General features: G+C 36.2%; 1 protein-coding gene across 1 annotated transcript in view; it reads right to left on the reverse strand.

Annotated features, from left to right (window-relative positions):
* Nucleotides 1-24855, reverse strand: part of CACNA1D (calcium voltage-gated channel subunit alpha1 D) — a 189868-nt gene that overhangs the window by 105724 nt on the left and 59289 nt on the right. Inside the window, 6 exon segments of the mRNA XM_032194296.1 lie at nt 10207-10403; nt 11730-11849; nt 13289-13382; nt 13384-13465; nt 17734-17829; nt 17831-17871. Of these exon segments, the coding sequence (XP_032050187.1) occupies nt 10207-10403; nt 11730-11849; nt 13289-13382; nt 13384-13465; nt 17734-17829; nt 17831-17871 (630 nt within the window).

Raw genomic sequence — 24855 nt, forward strand, 5'->3', positions numbered from 1 at the left:
CAGACCTATTGGAAGTTGCACTAAGAAACATAAATGCCCCTAAATAATGCTACAACGGCATCAGGAAATCCAGGAGCTATCAGATCTCAAATCCTTAGCAAAAAGTCTTACAAGACCCCACTCTCTGGGCTCCGAAATATAGCCGCCTAGAGCAGCCAATCAAACCTAGTGGCTCTCAATGGACTTGTCCCATCTCTTTTTGGAGCCATTAAGCTTTTAGCATCCATAAAACCTATCACAAAGACACTTGCCAAGTGCCATTCTTCCTGCCCTTCTTTGTACCATTTTCCAGATCTAGACATAATGTTTTGATTTTAGCTCTAATTAATTTGTCCATCACATCATCCAGAGGACAGACAAGATGAAGGACGATATGAATGACAAAGTGAGTGTTTTTCTTATAACTTAATTACATTTCACTATAATGGTAGATGCATTACTATTCAGTTAGATAACTGTTTAAAAATGCCCTTTTTTTTTTTTTTTTTTTAACCAGAGATGCTTTTTTTGGCTACATTCTGACATTTTCAGCCTTTCATACAGACACTACATTAGAATTCTTATGTTGTATGCTGAACAGCTTTGAAAATAACATTTGAACTAAACTCTGAAGCTCTCCCAATCCTTTTCATGGTGACGCAGGAACTACTGCTTAAAGTCCCTGTAAAAGGAACCATTTTGATACTTGATCTGTTGATACTACCAGATCTGGAGACAAGTTACTCTGTGCAAGTCAAATTGGTAGAGGATAAAATATTATATATATATATTACACTAAATTAATATATTAATATTACATTATATATTCATATATTCATATTCATATAGTCATATATTCATATTACATTCAGTAAGTTCGCAGATGACACCAAGTTAGGTGCGTGTGTCGATCTGCTTGAGGGTAGGAAAACTCTGCAGGAGGATCTGGATAGGCTGCACCGATGGGCTGAGGTCAACTGCATGAAGTTCAACAAGGCCAAGTGCCAGGTCCTGCACCTGGGGCGCAATAACCCCAAGCAGAGCTACAGGCTGGGAGAGGAATAGTTGGAGAGCTGCCAGGCAGAGAAGGACCTGGGAATGATGGTGGATAGTCAGCTGAATATGAGCCAGCAGTGTGCTCAGGTGGCCAAGAAGGCCAACAGCATCATGGCTTGCATAAGAAACAGTGTGGCTAGCAGGGCTGGGGAGGTGATCGTCCCCCTGATACTTGGCTCTGGTGAGGCCGCACCTCGAAGTACTGTTTCAGTTTGGGCCCCTCGCTACAGGAAGGACATGGAGGTGCTTGAGCGGGTGCAGAGAAGGGCGGACGAAGCTGGTGAGGGGCCTGGAGAACAAGTCCTACGAGGGAGCGGCTGAGGGAGCTGGGCTTGTTCAGCCTGGAGAAGAGGAGGCTCAGGGGCGACCTTATCGCTCTCTATAGGTACCTCCCTCAAGGGAGGCATGTAGCCGAGGCGGGGGTTGGTCTGTTCTCCCACGTGCCTGGTGACAGGACGAGGGGGAATGGGCTTAAGTTGCGCCAGGGAGTTTTAGGTTAGATGTTAGGAAGAACTTTACCGAAAGGGTTGTTAGGCCCATTGGAACAGGCTGCCCAGGAAGTGGTGGAGTCACCATCCCTGGAAGTCTTCAAAAGACGTTTAGATGTAGAGCTTAGGAATATGGTTTAGTGGGGACTGTTAGCGTTAGGTCAGAGGTTGGACTCGATGATCTGAGGTCTCTTCCAACTAGAAATTCTGTGATTCCGTGATTCATATGCATATATTTGTGAGCATATGCCTACAAAGTCTTGAACAATTGATCTGATGAGACAAACTGGTACCATCTGAAACTGCCTCATCTGTCCATGGGGGTGAATTATCTGTTAGTTGTGCTGTAGTTGGAGTCAGCTGTCCATACAATGCAGTGTAGATGTCAGGGACAAAGTTTCTGAAGTGATACCAGGAGCATGCCAAATTTACCAGCACAGAAAAAAACATACATAGCAGCAGATGGCACACCCCAATCTATAACATAAATTAGAAATCATTAAAATATCTCATCTATCCCCTATCTGTGGTAATTATAAGTAAAATCCCCATATGCAATCAAGGCCTTAATTTCCTGAAAAGCTTCACTAGTTTACCAAAAATGTGGCAAGCTTTTTGTATTATTGATTAATCGAAGCCCTAACTGGAGGATACTGATAAAGCTGTGCAGTAATGCCTCTAATTCTGCATTTATACCATTAAAAATGCATTGCGCTGAAGCATGAAGCTATTTTGAATTATTTTCCATTATGTTTCAGACTCATTTAATTTCTTAAGTATCTTATTTCCAATTTTACTTTTCTCCTTTCATAACATTCTAATGGACACAATCAGTGTGTTTATTTATTGTTACCTAGAACCTATCTAATCATCTTGAAAACTATTAAGTCTCTTGAAGGGTGTAAAAATACCTCAGAAATTAGTGTTTTGTGAATGCGACTAATCTTGACTTCTCTGAAGCATACACTGTAGGTTCACAAATCTCATATCACAAACTATTTATTCTACTCATTTTTAAAGCACACCAGACATATTTTCAAAGCCTACTAGCTTCAAAGGTTGTGTCCAGGGTATTCTTGGCTGAAGTGGAGTTAACTTAAAGCTTACTTAAAACAGGCTGTGCTCAAGCATAGCAGCCTCCAGGCTGGCTTGTGAAGCATGTAATTTTATCTTCAATCTTCCCTGGGTTCTGCCATTAAAGCATAGATTTCCCTGACATTCTCCTGGTTGGACAGACTCAGCTTTGGTACACCACTGACACAGATACATGCTGAGTGATGCATGTGGGGTGTGAAATCAGAGACCACTGCACTGTTAAGCATCTCAGCACAAGAACAACTGGAAAACAGAATTCCATGGCTCAGGCATTAAGGCAGGCTAAAAAGAAATATATCTCCTGGAAGGGACAAAAAGTTGTTACAGCACCCAGACAGCCTTATAATTACTTTATCACCTCTAAATTTGGCCTCCATCTTCTGTATGTAAACCATTCTATAAAGTTACCCTACAGTACATACATAGGTGACCCTTTCAAGTTAACCCCAACTTGATTTGCTTTGATCTGTCTGAACAGATCTCAGGTTCTACCTTTTGTTAATTTTTATTTATTATTAGCTATTGAAGTGTATAGGTTAGGTAGTCACATAAAGCATCTATTATTCAAAGCTAATTGCTAAAAACTATTTTTTCTAATACTAATATTGGTTAGAAATAAGTTTAGATGTGAGTCTTTTTTTTTTTTTTTTTTCATTCAGCACCTAATACTATTTTTAGCTAATTACTGTTGATGGTATTTCATTAATCAGCTTACTGTCTTTGGCTGGGGAGCAAGAAGAAAAAGCCTAGATGTCAAATGTGATTGTTTGCTAAGAAATTACTTCTTTTTTCAGGTAGCTAACCCAAGTTGAAACACTTTTGCAGCAGACTCCATCGGTGGCAGAGCAGATTCACATCACTGTAACAAAATGGAGAGTACTGCCTCTCTCCATTTTAGTAATCCAGAGAAGTTTTCTTATTGGATCAGTGGAAATAAAACTATGATTCTACCAGGTTTAACAAAATCCATATTTTCCAGGTATAGCAAAACAGAAGGATATGATTCTTTCATTGGTTGCAGCAGCATATTAATTTAAGATTAACAAAATTCATTACTGCTTCTATATATTTATCCATATTGCCCAGACTAATTTCACATAATTTTGTAAAACCTATCTACTGATGTATTTTGTTAAACCTAAGGGATAAAAAAACGTGTATTTGTTTGTTTGTTTGTTTGTTTAGTTTTGTTTTTTGAATGGATGAATGAATGTGATGAAAATTATTTATTTTTCAATTTTAAGCTGCAATGTATTAAAATACGAAGGGTAGTGGTGTCTACTTTGGAGGTAGGTACCAAATATCTTTCTTATTTTCAAATCTGCTATGCTAGCAACATTTAATCCATAAAATGTGATAAAATAATTGCATGTATTTAGTATTTTCCTATATGCTAAGTGCAAAAAAAAAAATTAAAAAAAAATGCAAGCATAATAAGCATAATAGCATGTATTATTTGGATTAATGATGTGTAACTGTTACCTTAGTTAATGTAGTGAACATATGAACAAATAAACAGTACTCACAGTAGATCTGAATTTATCAACTTAACTGTTATCCTGGGACAGTCTGGGAACTGGGATTGTTTTAAAATGATTTTTTGCTTCTGGTAGCAATTCTTTTGAGGAAATTGTAGCCTCAATCAGTGGAGTCCTCAGCACTACCTAAAGTAAAGCCTACTTCTAATCCAGTTCTCTCTGTTTAATTTAAACTGTCTGGGGAGAAGAAATATGTTCTTTTGAGTATTTGCAATGATGTGTGACAAGAAATTAGTTCCATGCTTTGACTGCAGTACTGGTCAGCAGTCAGCTAAGACTGAGATACTAGATGTCTTGTCAAAGTAAATCAGGTTCAATGCATGGGAACAATATTTCCATTGGAGGTAGTTTAAAATCCTCCTCAGGTGGGTTGTGATAAGCTGTTCGTTTGAGAAAAATTATATGATCATCCCTTTTAATGCTAATTCAAACTTGTTAATACACATATTCCCTGGCTTGGTATCTCTGTAGGTCTGAATTTGATCATTCCATTTTCTTTCTGAGGTTTCTAACTTACTCGTTATTTAAACCACATCTCTTTGCTATCTAAAATTGGTTGATTCTGAGCTTTCTTACACCTAAATGACATGATCAAGTAGTCCAAATCATTACCTAAAAGGGCAGGGCAAGGGGAAAAAGTGTTAAGCTAGATTTTGACAGGAAATTGGATTCAAGTGATTAACACATGAATTCAAAAAAATCCTGCCTGCCATCCTTGGCTCTTAAGTACGATTTGTGCAGTATATTAATATTGTCATCCAAAATTTCTACCATTCTCTCTCCAGCTGGATATCATGTGTTAAATTTCTGGCTATGTAGTCATCAAATGCCGGGAGCACTCTGCAGCCAGCACATCGATGTCTTTGGGGATGAACTGCCTTGTTTCACTGAAGCGTCTCCCTTAGATGACCTGTGAGTGGTGCTGAATGATGCTAGGAAAACAGCATTAAGCTATCTTTAGTACATTTAAGGCAAATAAAAGGGTGAAATAAAGTTTTTTAAAGATTTTTCTTGCTTATTCCTCACAGTTTTTAACACTGCCAAATATTTGCAGCTCACATACAAAGGACAAAAAGCTGTCAAGCATCCTTTTACTTCTCATACTAAGCTGAAATTTGTCGCTGCCAAGTATTGTTTGGATGCTAAAATGTGCCTTCCATATCTGCAGCGGTAATGTAACTAGTATGACTTCAATCACCCTATGTAGTTCTTTCCCAATGGTTTATTATATTATCCGATTCAAAGCTCTAGAGTATCATTGCTTACTTGACTGTTGGCCAAAATTTTATTTTTTAACAGATTCCTTCTCAGCACTCTGATGACAGTTTTGATAATACCTCAAACACACTGTGACTTTTTGTTTATGAACTAATAATACATTTTGTGCCAGAGCCAAGGGATTCTCTTGTGAGATACATTTACAAGATATTTTGTTGTGTTCCAGAAAAATCTTTGGTTGTACACCAAGTGGTCTCAAGTATGTTATATCCTCTTATAATACCTCTCAGTAAGTTATCCTCTAAGATTCTTGAACTAGGAACATTATAAAAAGTGGCATGATTAGAAGATTGCCTGATTTTACTTTGTAATGGAAATATATTTAAAGAAATATTGATTATTTTTTTTCTGTCTCAAGGTATGTTACTCCCAGTTATATTAGTGCAACGGCCATGTAGACATCTGAACACTAGACATACACAAAAGTGCAGTGCAGCCTAAACAGACCATATTGCAAAAATGATTGGTTTTCTTCAAGTGTCCCAGTACGCTTCAAGGAGGATGTTAGGGAATATAAAACTTAGAAACCTGTTTCTTCCTTTAGAAATTAAGTGCACACTTCTTTTTGTTATAAAAGCAGAGGAATTATGAAATATTATTTGATGTTATTGTCAAACATTAGTAAAGGATATAGTTTCTAAAAGTTGACATGTTAGTAAAGGGCATGTTAAAAAAATACCCTGGCATCCCTTTCCTTTAACCTGATCAAAGTTTTAGATATATTTTAGAATGCTTAGATATTCAGTTAATGAATTGTTCATTTTAAACATGAAACTGTGAGAGAATACCTTGTTAAAATATCAGTACTTGTATTAATATGCAAAAAAAAAAAAAAAAAAAAAAAAGATACATACCATTATTCAGCAATTTAAGTTTACACTGTATCCAAGCTTCAGTCCCAAAAATCTTTAGGTCAGTGTGAATGGTGCTAGCTATGTGCCAGAGCACTGATGAGGTGTTAATATTTGAGCTACCAATTCCAATCCTGTCCATAAGGTTGACTTAGTAAAGTTCAATAGTTGCTAATGCAGTTGCTCCATGATTGAATGACCTGTGCTGGCAACCCACCACGCAAAGCAGTTTGTTTCACAGAGTCCATGCCCTGCTCTAGTTCAATTTACAGTAGTATCAGTGTAGATTGTTGAAGTGTAGTAGCTCACCTAACTTTGCTATGGTAAAAACATGAAGATCACTTTATTAAACGTGACAATTTTGGTATTGACAGGAAAATTGGGGATTGTACTGGCAAGTATCACTGCTCATTATGTGTATTCCTAAAAATCAAGTGAAAGAGTTAAAAACAAAAAAGCAATTTACAAAATACATGTTTTCCATTAATAGACTAAAAATCTGGATGCTCCAAAGACATGCAAAAAAAGTCTTGAGCCAGTTAGGCAAATGCAGACTTGGATTTTGTAATTATTGAGTGCTTACTGACATAAATTGAAGCTGGGGCAAAGAATACTGTGCTCTCAGCTTTAGAACGTGAGCCAGGGCATTAAAATCTTGTGCAGACAGAAGCTGCCACTTTGCCAATAACAAGGACTGCACAGGGATCCAAATCTAATAGAGTAAGCCTTAACTTGAGCTGGAGAGCAAATGGAGAAGATGTACAGATGTGCAGCCACAAACACATTACATAATTTGGGAAAACATGCTGCAGTGGCTGGTATAAAAAAGGACACTACCCCTTAACCTTTACAGTTCAGACTAGAATTTGGCACTAAGGAGTCACGGTTTTAGTGGATGAAGTAGGTAATATATGCCAGCCAGTGGGTCACACATAAGCTAGAGAAAACTAAGTGGCCAAAAAACTGTAAAAATAGTAGTCAGATGGAAAACTGGTGAGCAGCAGGATGTCCAGGTGACTCAACCCGATGGGAAGAATGCCTAGCAGTAGCAGGATCAAACCCTTATTTTATAATAAATATGTGTAAGAGAAAAATCACTGTCGTTGCATGGGGAATTTTTAAGCAGAGTTTACTGTTGTTAACCAGGTGATAACGAGCTGTGCTAGTGAGTGTTACTGGAAGCTGTCATTTTCAGCTGTCATTTTTGCTAACAGAATGCCACATAACATGATGCAAAATACTGCACATATTTCACCCACTCAGCTTACACATGCTAGCAAGATAACCCTACATAGTTAAGTTTACAGTTCACACAGTGAACAAGTGGAAATCAGAATTTTGTGCAGTTTCTAATATTTGTGTTTTTATTTTATTTTATTTTATTGTGTTTATGTTTTGTATAAAACTCATTCAGTCTGGCTCTTATCAATAGATTTCTAAGCAAAAACTAACCTCTTAAACATGTACACTTGTATCAGTAGTGCTTTCCTTAAACTGTTTGGACATTTTTAGCACAACCTCGTGTAATCTTGTTTTCATTTTGTGATTAAAACAAAATATTTTTGAATTTTTAGCTAATAACAGCTAAATCAGGCTAATCAAGTGGTAAGAGTAAAACATGTAAATGGTCATTTCTTCTGTCTGCAACAAATAATTTCAGCTTGACATTGCACAATTCATTAATATACAGATAGAAAGAACCTAGATCTATAATTTAATTATATAAAACAACAGTTAAGACAGATTCCAAAGCCATCTGAATATCTGGCTTTGATTGTATTCCACTAGATCAAATGTTTGCTTCTCTTGCTAACAACCCCAGTATCATTTGTAATAAAATTAAAACTGAGATTTATGATTCGTGTAAATAACTTTGGCTTTGGGAAGTCATTATGGAGAAACAAAAAAAATAACGTGCAGTTTTCTTTTTTTTTGAATTTCAATTTTTCTTATGCTTTGATTTTGAAATTGTCTGACCATGACAACTTTCACAGCATCCTATTTTCGTGTTATAGGGTTTTTGTGCTGTCAATGGAGACTTTAAAAAAAAATCTTAGGATACATCTGATCAATTAGCTCATTAATTCTCAGGGGAAAATTTAATAGGCCACTCAGCTTAAATTCTTTTCTATATCTTTTTTTTTTTTTCTTAACAATCATAGTCCAAATACAGTAAACTCCATTACTTTTATTGCTAATTTTCTTTGAAAAAAATGATGACAGTGTAATTATCAAGTATGAAAATGCAAGCATACTTTTGCTTGAATAATGGTAAATGTCTATTTTTTTAATAGAAAATCATAGCAAACCTTCCCTTTTCTCTCAGGAGGGATAAAAATAACTATCATCATCATGAACACAGATCGTATAAAGCACATACTAACTCTACACTGACACAGTCTCTCAGAAAATTAAGAGTTGGAGAGCAAAACCCAAAAAGCATATATCTACACCATGAGAAACAATAAATTAGCCCATGTATAGTTCTGCATTATTGTTAGGCTCTTTACTACTGAAAGCTTGCACGTTTATAGCCAACTTTATATCCCTGACAATGATAGTGAAAGCATAGATTCCTATTTGGTCAACTTGTTTGCCTTGCCGTCCAAAAAGAATGCCATCTTACCATCTTAATTATTTTTAACAGTGACAACATCTTAAAAACATTCTTTCTTTATAGATTCTTGTATCACAAATTGTCATCTGAGACAACACACACAGGTGTTCTTTTGCAACAATGTATTTCACCTTGATTTGCCAACCAAATGACCACAAAGTTTTCATTCACTGAGTAATGCTTTATCCTTAATTGCATCCGATACTCCACAGAAGATTCTCTATTAGTAAATAACCCCCTTTTGGCCAAATTTTAGGGCAATCCGAATTTTAGGGCTGCTGTGAACAAAATAACACAGAATAAAGTTCCAAAAATATACGTCTTGAGATAGCTTGTCTGTTTTCAACAGCTTTCTAATAATGATCCTTATTAGCACTCAGTTTTCTTCATTCATGAAAATTTCCGATATTCAAACTGTTTAAAGTTGCCACAAGGTCCTAATTGCTGCAAAGACTTACTGCTGAGTATCAAGAACTACAGAATACTCTCAATGATTTTCAGCACCTATGGGTAGGCAGGTTCTGTCACAGACTTTTGAATGACCTTGAGACAAGTCATTCATGCCAAATATGTAGATGCTACATATTCACATAGGAACATAATGTTCTTTGACTGGAATAGGGTTGAGGCAGAGAAACACTACCTGACCCTATTCATTTAAAAAAATGTGTGTTTTTTTTTTTTCTCCATTCTCATCTATGAAATTTGGAAAAAGAGTATCTCATTTTCTAGTCTGTGTCCAGATGCCTATTTATGTTCTAAAATTGCAGAGCTTCCATATTTAATGTTAGAGTAGCATTTAAAGGTGGGACTTTACAAAGCTATGATTTTGAATACCTTTTGCTGCTTCCACAGAGACAATGTCAGGCTCACAATTCTTGTGATTTGTTGTTTTTGAATGTTATCAAATGGTTTGCAGTCCCCAAAGCAAGCAATGACAGCTGAGAGCTTGTTTTGGTCTAATTTATGTTAATATTGCAAAATACTTTGCAGAAATACTGCAAAAAGAGAGCTCTTAAGCTTAATCAGAAAAGACATGCTTAAAAACTGCAGACTTGCATGAAAAAATGTTAGTCCAAAGGACATAAATGGGATATTACATTTATACAAATGGAATAGGAAAAACGATCAAACAAGCAATGAATAAATTCATTTCTAAAATGTCTTCTTAGACTGAGGAATCCAACATGGTTCTGTGACTTTAAGAAGTATGCAGCTAAGCTCCTCTCCTGTAAACTCTCAAAAATTTCTTGCTTGTGGTATTGTAAACGCTTATTTCTCATTTGATTTATGAAGCTACTTACCCAGTATAATACATCAGTCCATCCTTCCATGGTTATACACTGGAATACAGTCAACATTGCAAATGCAAAATTATCAAAGTTTGTTATGCCTCCATTTGGTCCAACCCATCCACCCTTACATTCAGTGCCATTCATGACACACTGACGTCCATTCCCTGAGAATGCACAAGGTGCTGGATCTTCTTCAACTAGTATATCTGAAAATTGACCCCCCCCAAAAAAAAGAAAAAAAAAAAAAAGATATTTCAGAAGCTAAGGTTAAAATCAGAAGTTCTCAAAGTTTTTTGAATTAATTCTATGTGAAGCAGTATCAATCCTGTTAGATTGGTAAATGCAGATATAAAATGTTGAGAAAGTGAGCCCATGGAAACTTTAGAGCTGTTAGTTGCTCTCACATATGGGCTCTTAAAATAGTTTAATAAAAACTGAACACATAAACATAGCTCAAGCCATTTAGCAATAGGAAAAAAATAATGCATGTTCATATTTACAGTTGTACAAATGCACTATATCTTTTTTGAATCTCACCATAGTGATGTTTTTTTTCCATCATCTTTACTCTTTCTTCCCTTCCTACTAACACATGTACCACCAAGGACACATCCTGGACTAATTTCTACATATAGTTTACTTCATTGCTTAGGTAACAAAACATACCCTTAGCCATCAGATGCATCTCTCCCTCATGATGATCACAGAATCACAGAATGGTGAGGATGAAAGTGACCTCTGATGATCATCTGGTCCAACCCCCTGCCAAGCAGTGTCACCAGAGCACACTGCACAGGATCCCATTCATGCAGGTTTTGAATATCTCCAGAGAAGGAGATTACCCTCAACCTGTTGGCAACACTCTTTCTAATGCAGCCCAGGATACCATTGCCTTCTTGGCCACAAGTGCACATTGCCAACTCATGGTTAATCTACTTTCCACCAGGAGTCCCAGGTCAGTCCTTTAAAACTCCTAAGAAACACTTTCATTGCATCATTCAATCCACACGCAGTGGAGGAACACTATTTTCTTTTATCTATTATTCTTAGAACTGCGCTTCTTGTCACTCCACCCAAAATTCTGAAGGAGAGACACTGCCAGATTGTCATCTCAAGAGGGTACTCTTCCCTGGGACTAGATAGCTTGTAGTAATCAAAGGCTCAGAATCTACTATAAGTTGTCCCTTGTGGATAGTCACCCTTACTATTTCAATAATGACATTTCAGTTAGACATTTCAGACACAAAATACTATTCAGAACATGTTCTTGTCTCTAACTGTTTTGCATATTGGTGGTGGAGGTAGTGTTAGGTTTGTTTTTTGTTTAGTTGTTTTGTTGGTGATTTATTTTGTTGTTGTTGCTGCTGTTGTTTTTTAAATTTAAGGAACTTTTCCTAAAATTATTTGATCACTAAAAATCAGGGTTGAAACAGTTTTAGTACTTTGGCCCATTCTATTTCAAACTGAAATCCCACAGACTTGAAAGAGAACAGAACTGATCCCTTATTTTAGTCAGCAGTTTCATGACTTACCTGAATCAATAAGAAAACAAGATTTGTGCATTTTTCCAATAAAAAGTTCCAATCCTATAATAGCATAGATTATGATTACAAACAATACCAAAAGGGCAATATGGAGCAGGGGAACCATGGCTTTTTATAATGGAGTTCAGGAACAACTTGTAACCTAAAGAAAAGAAGATACAAGATATGAGCCAGATTTCTATGCCTTGCCTTACCAAAACTTCTATAATTATACATTATTAGAAATAATGATACAGGCATGTAGACCATCAGTTAAAAAAAATCTTCTGCTCAGAACTACAAAACATTACTGCAACATAATTTACTCCATAAGAATCTAAAGTTTTGTGTCAAAGCCTAACTTATTTATTCTGTTAACAAAGGTTATATCACTGAAGCCAATGCTTGATATTCAATAATTTACATGATTTTTTTTTTGTTTGCTCCACTTTTTTTTTTTTTTTTTTTTCTGAAAGAAAAGGCTTGTAGTCAGCATGTGGCTTATTTTATATGACCTTTAAAGTCCTGTGCTACAACCACAACTTTGTGACAAGTCCAGAGAAATTGTACACAGGCAGTTGCAGAACTGTATTTTTGGTCCGGAGAGATAACATATAGCTATCTGGGAAAACATATTTTTCACTTTGAAGAATCTTACTTTTTAGTTATTCATCCCTTGCATCACTTCAGAACTATTTCATTTTTTTGTTTTTTTCTCCTTAATTTAGCCAGATTTTGTTCTTATAAAAGAGTAAATGCCAGACTACTGAGGTTGCTACAGTACTGGTAAGAATAAATATGGCTCATTTTAATTTCAAAATACTTCCTTCTGGCATCTCATAAGACTGCTTCTTTCTTCAGTAAAGCTCTTTTGGCCCAAAATATACAATCACAATCATTTACATGTAACAGAGTATGAGATAATAATAAAACACAGCGTTAGGTTTCTTCATTTGAATTTACTGGGAAGAGTTGAGTTGTAAGTCATGAACCTCTTATTCAGACCCAAATAGCTACACTAATTAATAATGCATGAAGAGAAAGCAGAAAGGATTGTTATAAAATTCAATTGCTTTCTTTAAGTAATTTGTTCTACTTTTCAAGTTTCCTAATTTCTCCTGTTATATTGAGATAAACAGAAGGCATTCATGTGCATTGGAGGGGGCAGGAAATATGAAATGTGTAATGTGCTTTTGCATACACTTACCATTTATAAACTATTTTAGGACCACCTACATTTTCAGATGTGTAGGACTTTGGAATTATCTATATATATATATATATATATATATATATATTTCCTAGTATATTTTGCATTTTAAACATGTAAGTTCATTTCTTATATAAAAGTTTCTAAAAGGGAAGTGTATTCCCCGTCTGCTTATGATCTGTGTAAGAAGATCACCCACTGAATGAATTCACAACCCTTTGTTCAAACTGAAATAGTGTATCATCCATCTTGAAGCTAACTCTATACATATAACCAGACAACAAAATCAACTTAATATTATCTCATTTATGTTAGTGTCTGGAACATGAAAGTTAAATAATCAGATCAGTTACAACACTCATTCCAATGGAATTAAAGGAAAAGTGCTTACTGGGCACTCCTGATACAAGCCGGAGAGTCGCAATACACGAAAGGCTCTTAGGGGCTTTGACATTCAAAACCACCAGGTTTGCCACCTGAGTGGCTGCCACCTTCTGTTTTCTTTGGTTAATTGTTCCAATATACACTAAATAATCTAGAAAATGAGATGAAAGGTTAGGTCATCACCATCCATTTACCATGCAATCAAAGGTAATTACGTGAACTGCCAATAATTCTGAAAAGCCATTCAACTGTCAAAATGAGAGGTATATTATGCATTAAATCATGACAGGAAGAGTTATGAAGTGCAAAAGTTTCTAATCCCTTGAGATAATGATGACAGTATCCAATAAATTAGCAATCTGCTTGTATACACCCTCTGTTATTTTTAAAAAGAAGCTACCTTTGCATTTTTCTTTGTTCCAACATTTTATAGCTGTAAGGTTTGGAAAAGTACTCTTCTCTTTAGAAGATGAAATAGATAATCACAAGAAACCATCTGTTTTAATTTTGGTGGAATATACGAACTCCAAGTGACACTGCAATTCAATATTCTAAATACAGTCAGCAAAAGCTGCATATATTAAAAAACAATAACAAAAATATTGAAAATGAGTCTAACATTTAATAACACCAAAACTGATTTGTTTCTACTCATAATAACTTTGAGTATAAAAATATCCCAGATGAGTCATTTATTATATTGTATTTCTCACAGCAGAAATGAGCTAGTCATTCATAGAACAGTTTTCCTTCCCATTTTCCAGCAAAAATTCAAACCGATGCACTGTTTGAAGTGCAAAGTAATCTTAGGCTTATTTTAGTTTGGACCCTGCATTCAGATCCATAGTTTTCTAGACTGCAAGTATGGACCAGGCAAGCCATAACAATACTTTGCAGGGTCTATAGTCCAGTACTTGCAAACCACACTTCTCCTAAATGGATTTTCAAGGCAATAGTCTTGTAATCTGAAAATTTCTTTCACATTCAGAAAGGACTCCTGACAATATGTAGGTTTTTGGCTTTATCAGGAAAAGTTCACAATGTTGTTATGCTGGATAGTTGCTAGTAAACATGTAATATTTAATAACTGACCAAAATGTCCTGGTTTCAGATAGGATAGAGTTAATTTTCCTCACAGTAGCTGGTATGGTGCTCAGTTTTAGATTAGGATGAGAATTATTCAACTGAGGCAGGGAGGGAGTGGGGAGGGAATCACTCTCAGGGACAGGCTGGCCATCAGTTAGCAGGTGGTGAGCAATTGCATTGTGAATCACCTGCTTTGTACAAATTATTATATTACTATGATATTATTATTTCTCTTTCTTTTCTGTCGTACGAAACTGTCTTTGATTCTCAACCCACAAGATTTTTACTTTTTTTTTTTTCTCCTCAAATCTCTCCCCATCCCACTGGTGGTCAGAGGGTGAATGAACAGCTGTGGGATAGTTAGTTGCCTGCCAGGTCAAACCACAACACCAAAGCAGAGAAATGAGGACTTCCTCCTCTTCCAGTAAGCAACTGACCTGTACAGGTTCATTCCCACCTCTACTCTGCTTATTCTCTTCCCAAATGAAACCCATACAAAGAGCGTCATACAGTCTTGAGTGAGCACCATTTCCAGCAACCTATCTATTGTAACACCTAGAGAATCCTGAAGTTTAATATTTCAGGTCCTAATTCAGCCCCATAATTTAAACAGAACACTTCTAAGAAAATGAGTCATATCAATGACTGCAGAGTGACTGTTCATGCTCCAAAGGTGGACCTGGTTTCAACAGACTTCTGAATCAAATCCCAAATTAAGAGAAGCTGTTTTCAGCCTGTCAGTCCTTGTATTCATTCAGAAGATTAAGGGGTAAGGGACAACAAAAGCGCTATGAAAGCTTTCTACTAGGCCCTTATTCTTTCACTTAAATCCATTGATAATTTATGCCGCAAAGAATACAGGCAATAGTAGACTGCTCAGAAAGTACTTCATACTCTGACTGGTTTCAGAGAATGACAAGACAGGAGAAATCATGACATTCACCAGCTGTATCTACTGCTCTGTCATTTTATATCCATTGTCTAAAGCCATTAAGGTATAAAGGAACAAGCTCCTTTATTACTCTTAAAAAATACAGTTATTCTCCTGTACAGTTTATCAAAGTTTAGATGCCAAATTTGATGTTGGAGAAAAAGCCTGTATGCATGCTTTCTCTTTAGCCAGTAGAGGTTTCTTAGGGTACTGTTAAGATTTATGCCATTACGACTGCTTCAGTTTCTGCTGAAAAAGAACATGAAGCATGTTTCATCTTATATGTTGAATATAGGACATAACAGCAACTCTTTCAAAGCTATTAAAATACTAATGAAATTGCATGATGAAATAGTCAAATAGAATCACATCCAAAAGTGATTCCATATCCATCTTGGATTATATATGAATACCAACTTCTCACTAGGCTTTTATTTTAAGTATCTGTTAGATAAATGGATTCATTCTTGTTTGCTATTTAATTTGCTTGTTTTGGGGGGGGTTATTTTATCTTTTTGTTGTTTTGTTTTGTTTTGTTTGTTTCTGTTTTGGTTTTTAACTAATTGTCTTAAAACTGTTTTGTCAGTGCCTGACATGTTATGAAGGGTCCATCTTGTTTCCAGGTAGACTGACGGCAGTGTACATAGTAATTTATACTGCGAAAGTTTTGGGTTTTGAGCTATAATTTAAATCTTAGTAGGATTTTTAGGCATTGGTAAGATGTAGTCCTTTTTGCTTCTTTTATTTTTCCCCTGGGTTCAGTGTATTTGACCTAACTAGATTTAGCTTCAACACTGAATATTTTATGAGTTAATGGAAATTTTTCAGTTATCATGTATTTAGGACAGAGCCAAAGATAGAGGTTCATGTTAATTAGACTGCTCCAGGGTTACTGTAGCTCTGTGGTCACTTGACAAAAGAGAAGAGGTCTATTCAAGTGACGCCTGGCAAGAGAATTAAGTTTTTTGTCTGTGATAGTCTCCACACCTGCCCACCAAGCTTCCCCTTCAGGCACAGAGGCCGATCTGTGAGAATGACCTAGCCTGATGAAGAATCTATTTATATACAAATTTTAGTCCTTAACCAAAACTGCCTTAATGCCAAGCAGCTGGCCCAAAATACAATTTTCTCAACACTTTTTTTTTTTTTTTTACTATCTCGAAACAAATAGTTTATAAATCATTCACACATTCATAATACTTCCCCAAATTTAATAGTGCTTTACCACGTATTTCTTTACTTAGCATCAATTTACTTAATGCAATGGCATGAATAAGAACAGTATGCTCATGAACTCTTGAGCCTTTTCAATTACAGGCAAGCCTTGATGCAGTCTGAACTTAAAATGAAGTTAGAATGGCATATTGCATGCCAAGGTCATCTTTGCTAGCCAGCCCCAACCTACCAAAATTATACACAGATAATGTTCTCCATTTCAATAAACATTTTTAGTAAACCTACAATACCGGAAATTCCCTTTTACAATATTATCCTGTCATTATTTAGATAATTACAATATATGCCTCAAGATTAATTCCCTAGATAGCTGAAGGTAGGCTCTTCTACTGAACTAGCGCAACTGTTGACACAAAACACCCCCAGTGCTTCCTATATCCTAAGCTTGGTGCATAATGTGAATGTGGGACATTCCACTCCCCACTTTTGTGTAACCTGAAACAAGGCCTGAGCAGCATCTTATCAGAGGAGTGGAACAAACTCTTCAGAGTTTCTCGATATAACAGAGGCACTGGGGAAAAAAAAAAAAAAAAAAAAAAAAAAGAAAAAAAAAAAAAAGGAATTTTTAATGCATATTCTTCCCCAGGCAAGTCTCAAATACATCTGGGGCCTAATGTCCAGCACACCAAGTAGTGAAGCATCAGTTTTTCCTCATATTCCAGGAAGTTCAATGAAGCACTCAGTTACTCCGACTCCCCTCACGCTATCATTCACTCAGGAACATGGGGTTCACCCAGAGGTCTTTGGTGAATAAATGAACTCCATGTAACCTCAGTGTAGGTATAAATGAATAAAGAATTAACAGTGCATGGACCTAAATGAATAAACCCTCTATCATATGAAAGACACCAGGAGTTTTACCTAGGAAAAAATCAGATGGAAAAGATTCTGCAGGACAACTAAGGTTGACAACATCTGGTCAAACTGTTTTGACAGAACTCAGAATTCCATGGGTACATTACTATAAAGTGATGGTGCATACAGCCTACAGCCAATACAGCACTGAAAACTTTTACAACTTGTTTTGAATCTTCACTCCTATCAGTGATAGTTTTAAAGAATAATATCAATCTCAGGCCCTATACACAGCCAAACAAACCCCCTATATATAATTTTACGTAAAGAAGATTTTAAAGCCTTTTTATAACAAAGTATAAGTTACTTACCCTACTACCACTATTACAAAATCCAGTAAATTCCATCCATTTCTAACATACGCATTGGGGTGTAATAATAATCCATCTGCTATAATCTTCAAAATGTTTCAACTGTAAAATTAGCAGGAAGGAATATTCTACTTTTTCCTGTAAAAGACAAAGTACAATAAAAGACATGTAATTTAGCAACTCTTTTACTAGTTACAATTTGCAGTAAGAGGGTAAACGTATTGATCAGGACTACGGAGATATAGTTCTTCATGGCAGTTTATTTGTGGGTTTAATTGCACAGAATTTAATGATAGCTGCACTGACAAGGTTATAATCAATAATTGCATGGGATATTCCTGTTTTTACATTCCACGATGAGAAAAAGACTCCAGTTCTGCAAAACATGGAAGCACTCTGAGCCTCTACTTATGTAAATAGTCCACTCCTATTACCCAATCAATAGTATTCTTATATTCATTAAAACCAGAAAATTCTGTAGAATAGGGTCCTGGAAACATCCTTAAAGGTACACAGAAGTATACTTTCACTATTCTTCACATCAGCCTTTATTTAACTAGGACAGAGTTTCACCTAATAAGGGAGTTTGAGACAGTGTCATATGTACTATGGAACTTCAACAAATTATTGTATCTATCTAGCAGGATCTTAATTTAATTCTACTGTCTTACGTCTTTTTTCTTTTTTACATGGAAGTTTTATACGACTATTTCTTCCTTCCACATCCTACTATTGCTTTAAATATCCAAATATGGTTGAAGAAATTTTAGTTTAATATATCACCACTCTGCATCATGACATTCCAACTTCACATTTGCTTCAATACTTTTTTACAATATTATTAGTATCTTCATTTTTTACCAAAGATCACCATTTTAAACCAGCATATTACGTTGAATCTCTTTTCAGAGCTAGTTGGATAATATTTTTGTGGCTTTTTCTTTCTAGAGTAATAGCATATTTGATTTGGATAAACTGTAAAAATCACTGCTATCAAAACAGGTCAATTGACACATTTTTTTCTTTTTACTTTCATCACTTCATTGCTTTGTATAATATTTGTTTTTGTTACCTGTTGTTATGTAAATATTAGAGCTAAGAATACAAGACAGAATGATTTTATTTTATTTTATTTTTATTTTATTTGTTCAAGCATCATGGCTGTTGCTCACTATTACACACACAGCATTAATTACATGGACCATAATGCTCAGTAAGGACTACAAACATCTATGCAGCAAAGACATTACACACAAAATTATGTGTTTGCCTATTGGTTATACATCCTGACACTTTCACACACAATCAAATAAAGAACAAACACGGTCCATTCACAATTTAAAAGGAAGTTTTTATAAACTCATGTGCAAGTCTGAATTCGAGGGGCCAGATTTCTTTTCCTCATGAAAAGGGCATTTAGTGTTGGTTATGTACAGGACATGATATATCCTTTTATAAATCTGACATTAGTGAATTAATAAATGGTAGAAGCTTATCCATAAATCACATAATCCAGTCCACTTCTAGTAAGTGGCAACCTGGAATCACTATGAGAGGTAAGGGTTTCCCTAATGTGAAGCTAAGATCTGCTCATCTCAATCACGTATGTCTGCATTTTTCCCTCCAAATACTGCTTATAAACATTATAGATCTTCACCCAAAGCAGTTTCTCCTCAGCTATGTTGTTTTGCATGAGTTCTTCTGGCCCAGTGATACTAATGGATACCCTTCTCCAGTTAGTTTTCATAATTTGTATTTCAAAATCGTCCCTTCCACTTACCTATTAATTTATTACTGATAAACTGGAGCAATTACAGGATAAGAGTGAGGTGGCCTCACAGAAGTGTGAATGCTCTGTGCACCAAGAGCCATCACAATTTTTTAGCTAGAAGGCACCACAAGGTGCCTTCTATGCTACAATAATATGAATTACAATGATACAATAATATGAATTATCAGCATGTCTGAGAACCATACTGCAAAAACGCTGAAATTCAACCAAGTCCTACCATGTATATATTCCACAATAACAGCTATTTCTATCTGCCTGCATACGAGTCTGTAACTCGAGTATAGAAAGATAAATAATATAAGACAACATAAGGAAGACAAAATATTAGGTTGGCATTTGCTATAGGCAGAATACATATCAGTAGTCATAGTAGTAAAAACCAACATGAAACAAAAGTGAGGAAGCTTCATATATGCAAATTTCACCAGCTTCTTACCATGAAAGGAATGCAGGACTGGACCAACCCTTCTGGGCCACCACAACCAGTCTATTGTTATTATAAGGAAATATGCAATTTAATACTGCCCATGAACATACCAGATTCCACCCTAATAACCATCTTGCCCTTCACTGCTCCCCTTCCTGGAACGTCTTAATGCTCTACAGTTATTTGGCTAGGAACCAGTCCTAGTCCAGTGAAACTTGCTAATAGTCATGTACCCTAGCAGTTCATTTGAATTACAGTTCACATCTAACAACTCTATCCTATCCATTTAGCACTCATCTTCCTGCACATTTTATTTCCCTTCTGTGGAAGCAGGACTGTTTCCTAGTTCTTAACCAGCATTGCAAACATTTGTTCAAGCAATATGTGATACATGGCAAGCTCATTTTTTTAAACCCAAAAGTCTATTTTCACTGGCTTACAATTCCGGTAACAGATCAGGGAGAAAAACGCTATTGCAATTTCAGTGCCATTACTGTGAAGGTGTACCTTCCAAGTGAGGTGGAAAATGTTAAACTATGAAAACAAGCATTTTAGAGCAGCCAAGACAAAAGGAAATCACATTTAGCACAGTAAGAACCATTTTTGTTATGGATAATATGGCATGTGGAATACACATTTTTAGTCATGTTCATCACCTATCTTCCAATTTTTCAAATCTTCCTCTAGCCTGTAGACCCAAAGATGATTATTGAATATTATTTTCATCCTACTATTTTTTTAAGTTCTATCTGTCTAGAGTCAACATAACAGGATCCTACTTCTCCTTCCTATGCTATTTTCTTTTAAAGTATGCTGGAATATGAAAGAAAAACAGCTACGGCGTGTGACCAAGATAAGTCCTGGGTTCTGGCCCACTGAAGACCCGTATCAGTTGGCACTAATCGGAAAGGAAACAGGCATTAGTACGGCTACTCCAAAGCAAGCCAGAGCTCTGGATAGGAAATTAACCAGCCACAGACAAGTCCCTTGTGACTCCTCCACAAGATCTGTTACCAGAAGGTAGAAAAGCTACTTCTCTCTTCTCTCTTGTTGTCTTCAACAATGTGAATTGGAAGACTCTACTCATTTCAGTTTGTTGTTGTTTGTTTGTTTGTTTTAAAGAGAATTGAAAACTTTCATTTAACAGTTATTTCCCAACAATGAGCTGATCCTGCAAACTCCATCTTTAACAAACAAAGGACTGCTTTTAGGTGGGAATCATAGGAACGGGTTCTTACAGTTTATGCTATTTCTATCTGAAATTGTATTTCCCTGAAACTAAGCTTCAATCTCTGTAAAACGATATCATAAAAATATAGTGAGATGAAAATCAATTCTATTTTACCATGCATATTCTCCTGCAGAGTTCTGTTAGTTTAACGATAGTGGAAAGCCCTGCACGTGCTTTTGTTAGACATTAGAACAGGCTGCCCAGGGAAGTGGTGGAGTCACCATCCCTGGAAGTCTTTAAAAGATGTTTAGATGTAGAGCTTAGGGATATGGTTTAGTGGGGACTGTTAGTGTTAGGTCAGAGGTTGGACTCGACGACCTTGAGGTCTCTTCCAACCTAGAAATTCTGTGATTCTGTGATTTTACTTTTGGTAGTTATTTTCATGAGTAAATTCTTAACTATTTTGTGCTTATCTAGTTCTTAAAAGACTAACATGGAAAAAAAAGATGTAACTTTGCTTTTGCAAGGCATTATGATAATTTTCATTATTAGTCATTTTGTTTTAATTAGTTCATACAATGGTATTATTAATCTCATGCAGGGTAGATAGAATCTCAGAAGTTTTAGAAAAGGTTATAAAGAGTCCTAAAAACAAAAAAGAAAGAATGAAAGGAAGAAATACATACTGGCACCCTGCCTCCCTAAGTTCACAGGGTAGTTCTACCTAATACAAATTTAGTGCGGATCAAGACCGCAGGATGTCCACATCTGAACAGCAGCTTGAGTTCTGCACTCAGAGCATTCTTAATTGCAGTGCATGAATAAAACTGAGAAGTCAGTGTGTGCCAAAGCAGAGGAGCCATATGAAACGTTGACAGCTGGACCAACAGAAATTCATGAATTTCAGAAAGAAGTGTAAAGTTCTGAACCTTGGGTAGAATAATTTTATTCTTCAACACAGGGTGAGAAAGGACCCAAAAGTCACAGTGGACACCAAGTTAAATATGTGTTCATTGTAAGACAAATTGCACACTGGGCTGCATTGGGAAGAGCATGGTCATCAAATTGTGGGAAATTAACTCTACACCGTGCTGTGAGGCTGCACTGCTACTGCACTTTGGGGCCTCTTAGTTCAAAAGCCATGTTGAGAAACTGCAAACTCCAGCAAATAAAAGATCTCCTCTCCCTCAAAAAGGAGGTTAAGAGAAGGACAGTGACTATATAGAAGAACAGTGGACTATCTGCAGGGGAGTTACAAAGATGATGAAATCAAATGCTTTGTAACAGCAGACAGTAAAATAAGGGGAAACAGCCACAAGCTCCATGGAGATAAGAAAAACTTCTTTGCCAATAGGGCAATGTGTCACTGGAACAGGTGGCCTCAAAGCAGTTGAGATTTTGAAGATGCAGCTAGACAAAGGCACAGATGATCTGATCTAGTGCTGGCAACAGTTCTGCTAAGAGATGAAGGTCTAGATAACCTCTAGAGGTTTCTTCCAGTAATATTCCTGTTATTTTGATACATTTCAAATAATTCTCACATGAGCACAGGGAAAAGTACAGACAGAATCAGGACAAGCACAACTACCTACATCCACTACACATTCAATATACGCCCCTGCAGTCTACACAGTGTTGAGCATTGTACAACAGTTTTCCTTCTTTTCTGTGGAAAATGGAAATGTGTGTCCTGGTTCCAGAGTTTGCCCTGAGATATTTGTATTCATAATGGATACAAGATAGAATTGGAGATGATGCTATTAACTGAGCCAATGGCACAAAGGAAGGATGCTTTTTAACAGAATAGCCATTGGGCATTCTAAGACCCGATTTCTTGAAAACCCTGTTAAAAAGGAAAACATTTGTATACATTGGCAACTAAAGAGGTAAATTATTCTCAATGCTGTTTCTTTGTTTCCTCCTTCTTCCTTACTCTCTTCTTTTTTTTCTTTCTTCCTTTTGTATTTTCATTTTCCTCCCTGCCTTCATGCTCTCACACTTTTTTTTAAATCACATTGTGTCTTCCATGGGGTCCAGAGGAGTGATTTGGCCCACAAGTTAACACCAGTATCCAAAGTATACAAGCTCGCTTTCTTTACAGACTGTTTTTCAGTAAGTGGGCCAGCCAACAGATGTTCTTACACAAACTGCAAAGCTGACAACCTGCTCACCCTCAGGAAGGTACTGGCGGTCCCTCCTCACACTTCTGTCACCACCTTCCAGTCACTAGGGATATCGTCCATCTTTACCTCTGCAACCTAGGTAGACTTACATGCCATACCACCACCTAGTGCATCTAGTGCATCACTCAAAAGTACTCAAAGTGTAATCATCCCATTTTCAGTATTACTGCAAGGGCTGCAGAGGCAGGTTTTTTATGTAAAGCAGTAAGTGATAATTTAAGAATACAGATGGAAGAGTGCAGTTCTAATGGATTATGAGGAACGCATCTCTTATTTTTCTCTATGGTGGAGAAAACCATCCCTGCACTTTTTTATTTTGTTCATATTAGCTGAGATCTAAGCGAATAATTTATTCCATTAAAAAATGGAAGTAGGAACACTAAGAAATAAGACAACTGAACTGAAACTAAGGATATCTGTATGACTGAGTCCCTGAAAAATATCTGTATTGACAAGCAACTGAAAAGACCACTTTGCTTCTACAGGCTCAATTAGAAATTGTATACAATTACTGACATCTATTATAGCACTTAGTCCTAGATTGCATCACAAAAGTATTGGATTAAAAACTGATAGCTGTAAATCTAAAGATGTTAAGGAGCACAAAAATGTGTTACGGAGGATCTAATTGTATTGCAATACAGATTAAGCAGTTTGTTCACTGACTTGATTCCAAGCAGAGCTAGGTCCTCTATCTTCTCAGGGGGCCAACTCCTGCCAGGCTGTCTAACACTTCTGTCAATGTTGCTCAAACCCTTGGAGTCACAGAAATCTCTTTAGAAATATGTGATGCAACAACAGGACTGGTTAGATACATGGCCATTCTCATAATGCAACAGACCATCACCCTCCACTTTGATATCAATAATTTAGCACCAAAAAAGGCTACCTTTATCCACTGAGTTTCAGTGAAGTCATTAGAACATTTTCTCAGCAAAGAAATGTTTGCATTCTTATTTTAAGTAAATCAGCTTAGCAGAAACCCTGTTGCTCAGGAAGAAATCTTTTTTTTCCACCCTTGCCAGATGGCATACATTAGTCATCATTTATTATCCTCATATTTTCAAAATCTCTGAACAAAACAGGCAAAGCTACTGCTACATATTTGAACATGACACACTGAATCTCAGCATATAACTTAAGATGTCTCACAAGAAAATTGCTTCAAATAAAAGTCCTTGGTTTGCAAAACCTTAGTATGTTATATAATTAAGAGTCTTCTCATATTAATTCCTACTCCCTGGGCATCAAAGATTTGGATTAATTCTTAACTGTGGAAATGTATTTTTGCATCCAAAGTAAATGCATGTATCAGAATAAAAACTGCTTATCAGATGAAGTGACTCCATTTAAGGGAAGTAATTGAACTGATCGCCCTTCTGCAGATCAGCCATGCAGAAAACCAGATACAGATATCATTTTATGTTTATATTTGAACAGCAATGGTTCCTCACTTTTAATTGCTCCTAGGGCACCTTCTTCCCCACATCTCAGAGAATAAAGGTTTAAACAGATTTCATATTCCTGAGGACTAGGATTCTCCCTGGAA

This window comes from Aythya fuligula, chromosome 10, assembly GCF_009819795.1.
Source record: "Aythya fuligula isolate bAytFul2 chromosome 10, bAytFul2.pri, whole genome shotgun sequence".
Classification (NCBI taxonomy): Eukaryota; Metazoa; Chordata; class Aves; order Anseriformes; family Anatidae; genus Aythya; species Aythya fuligula.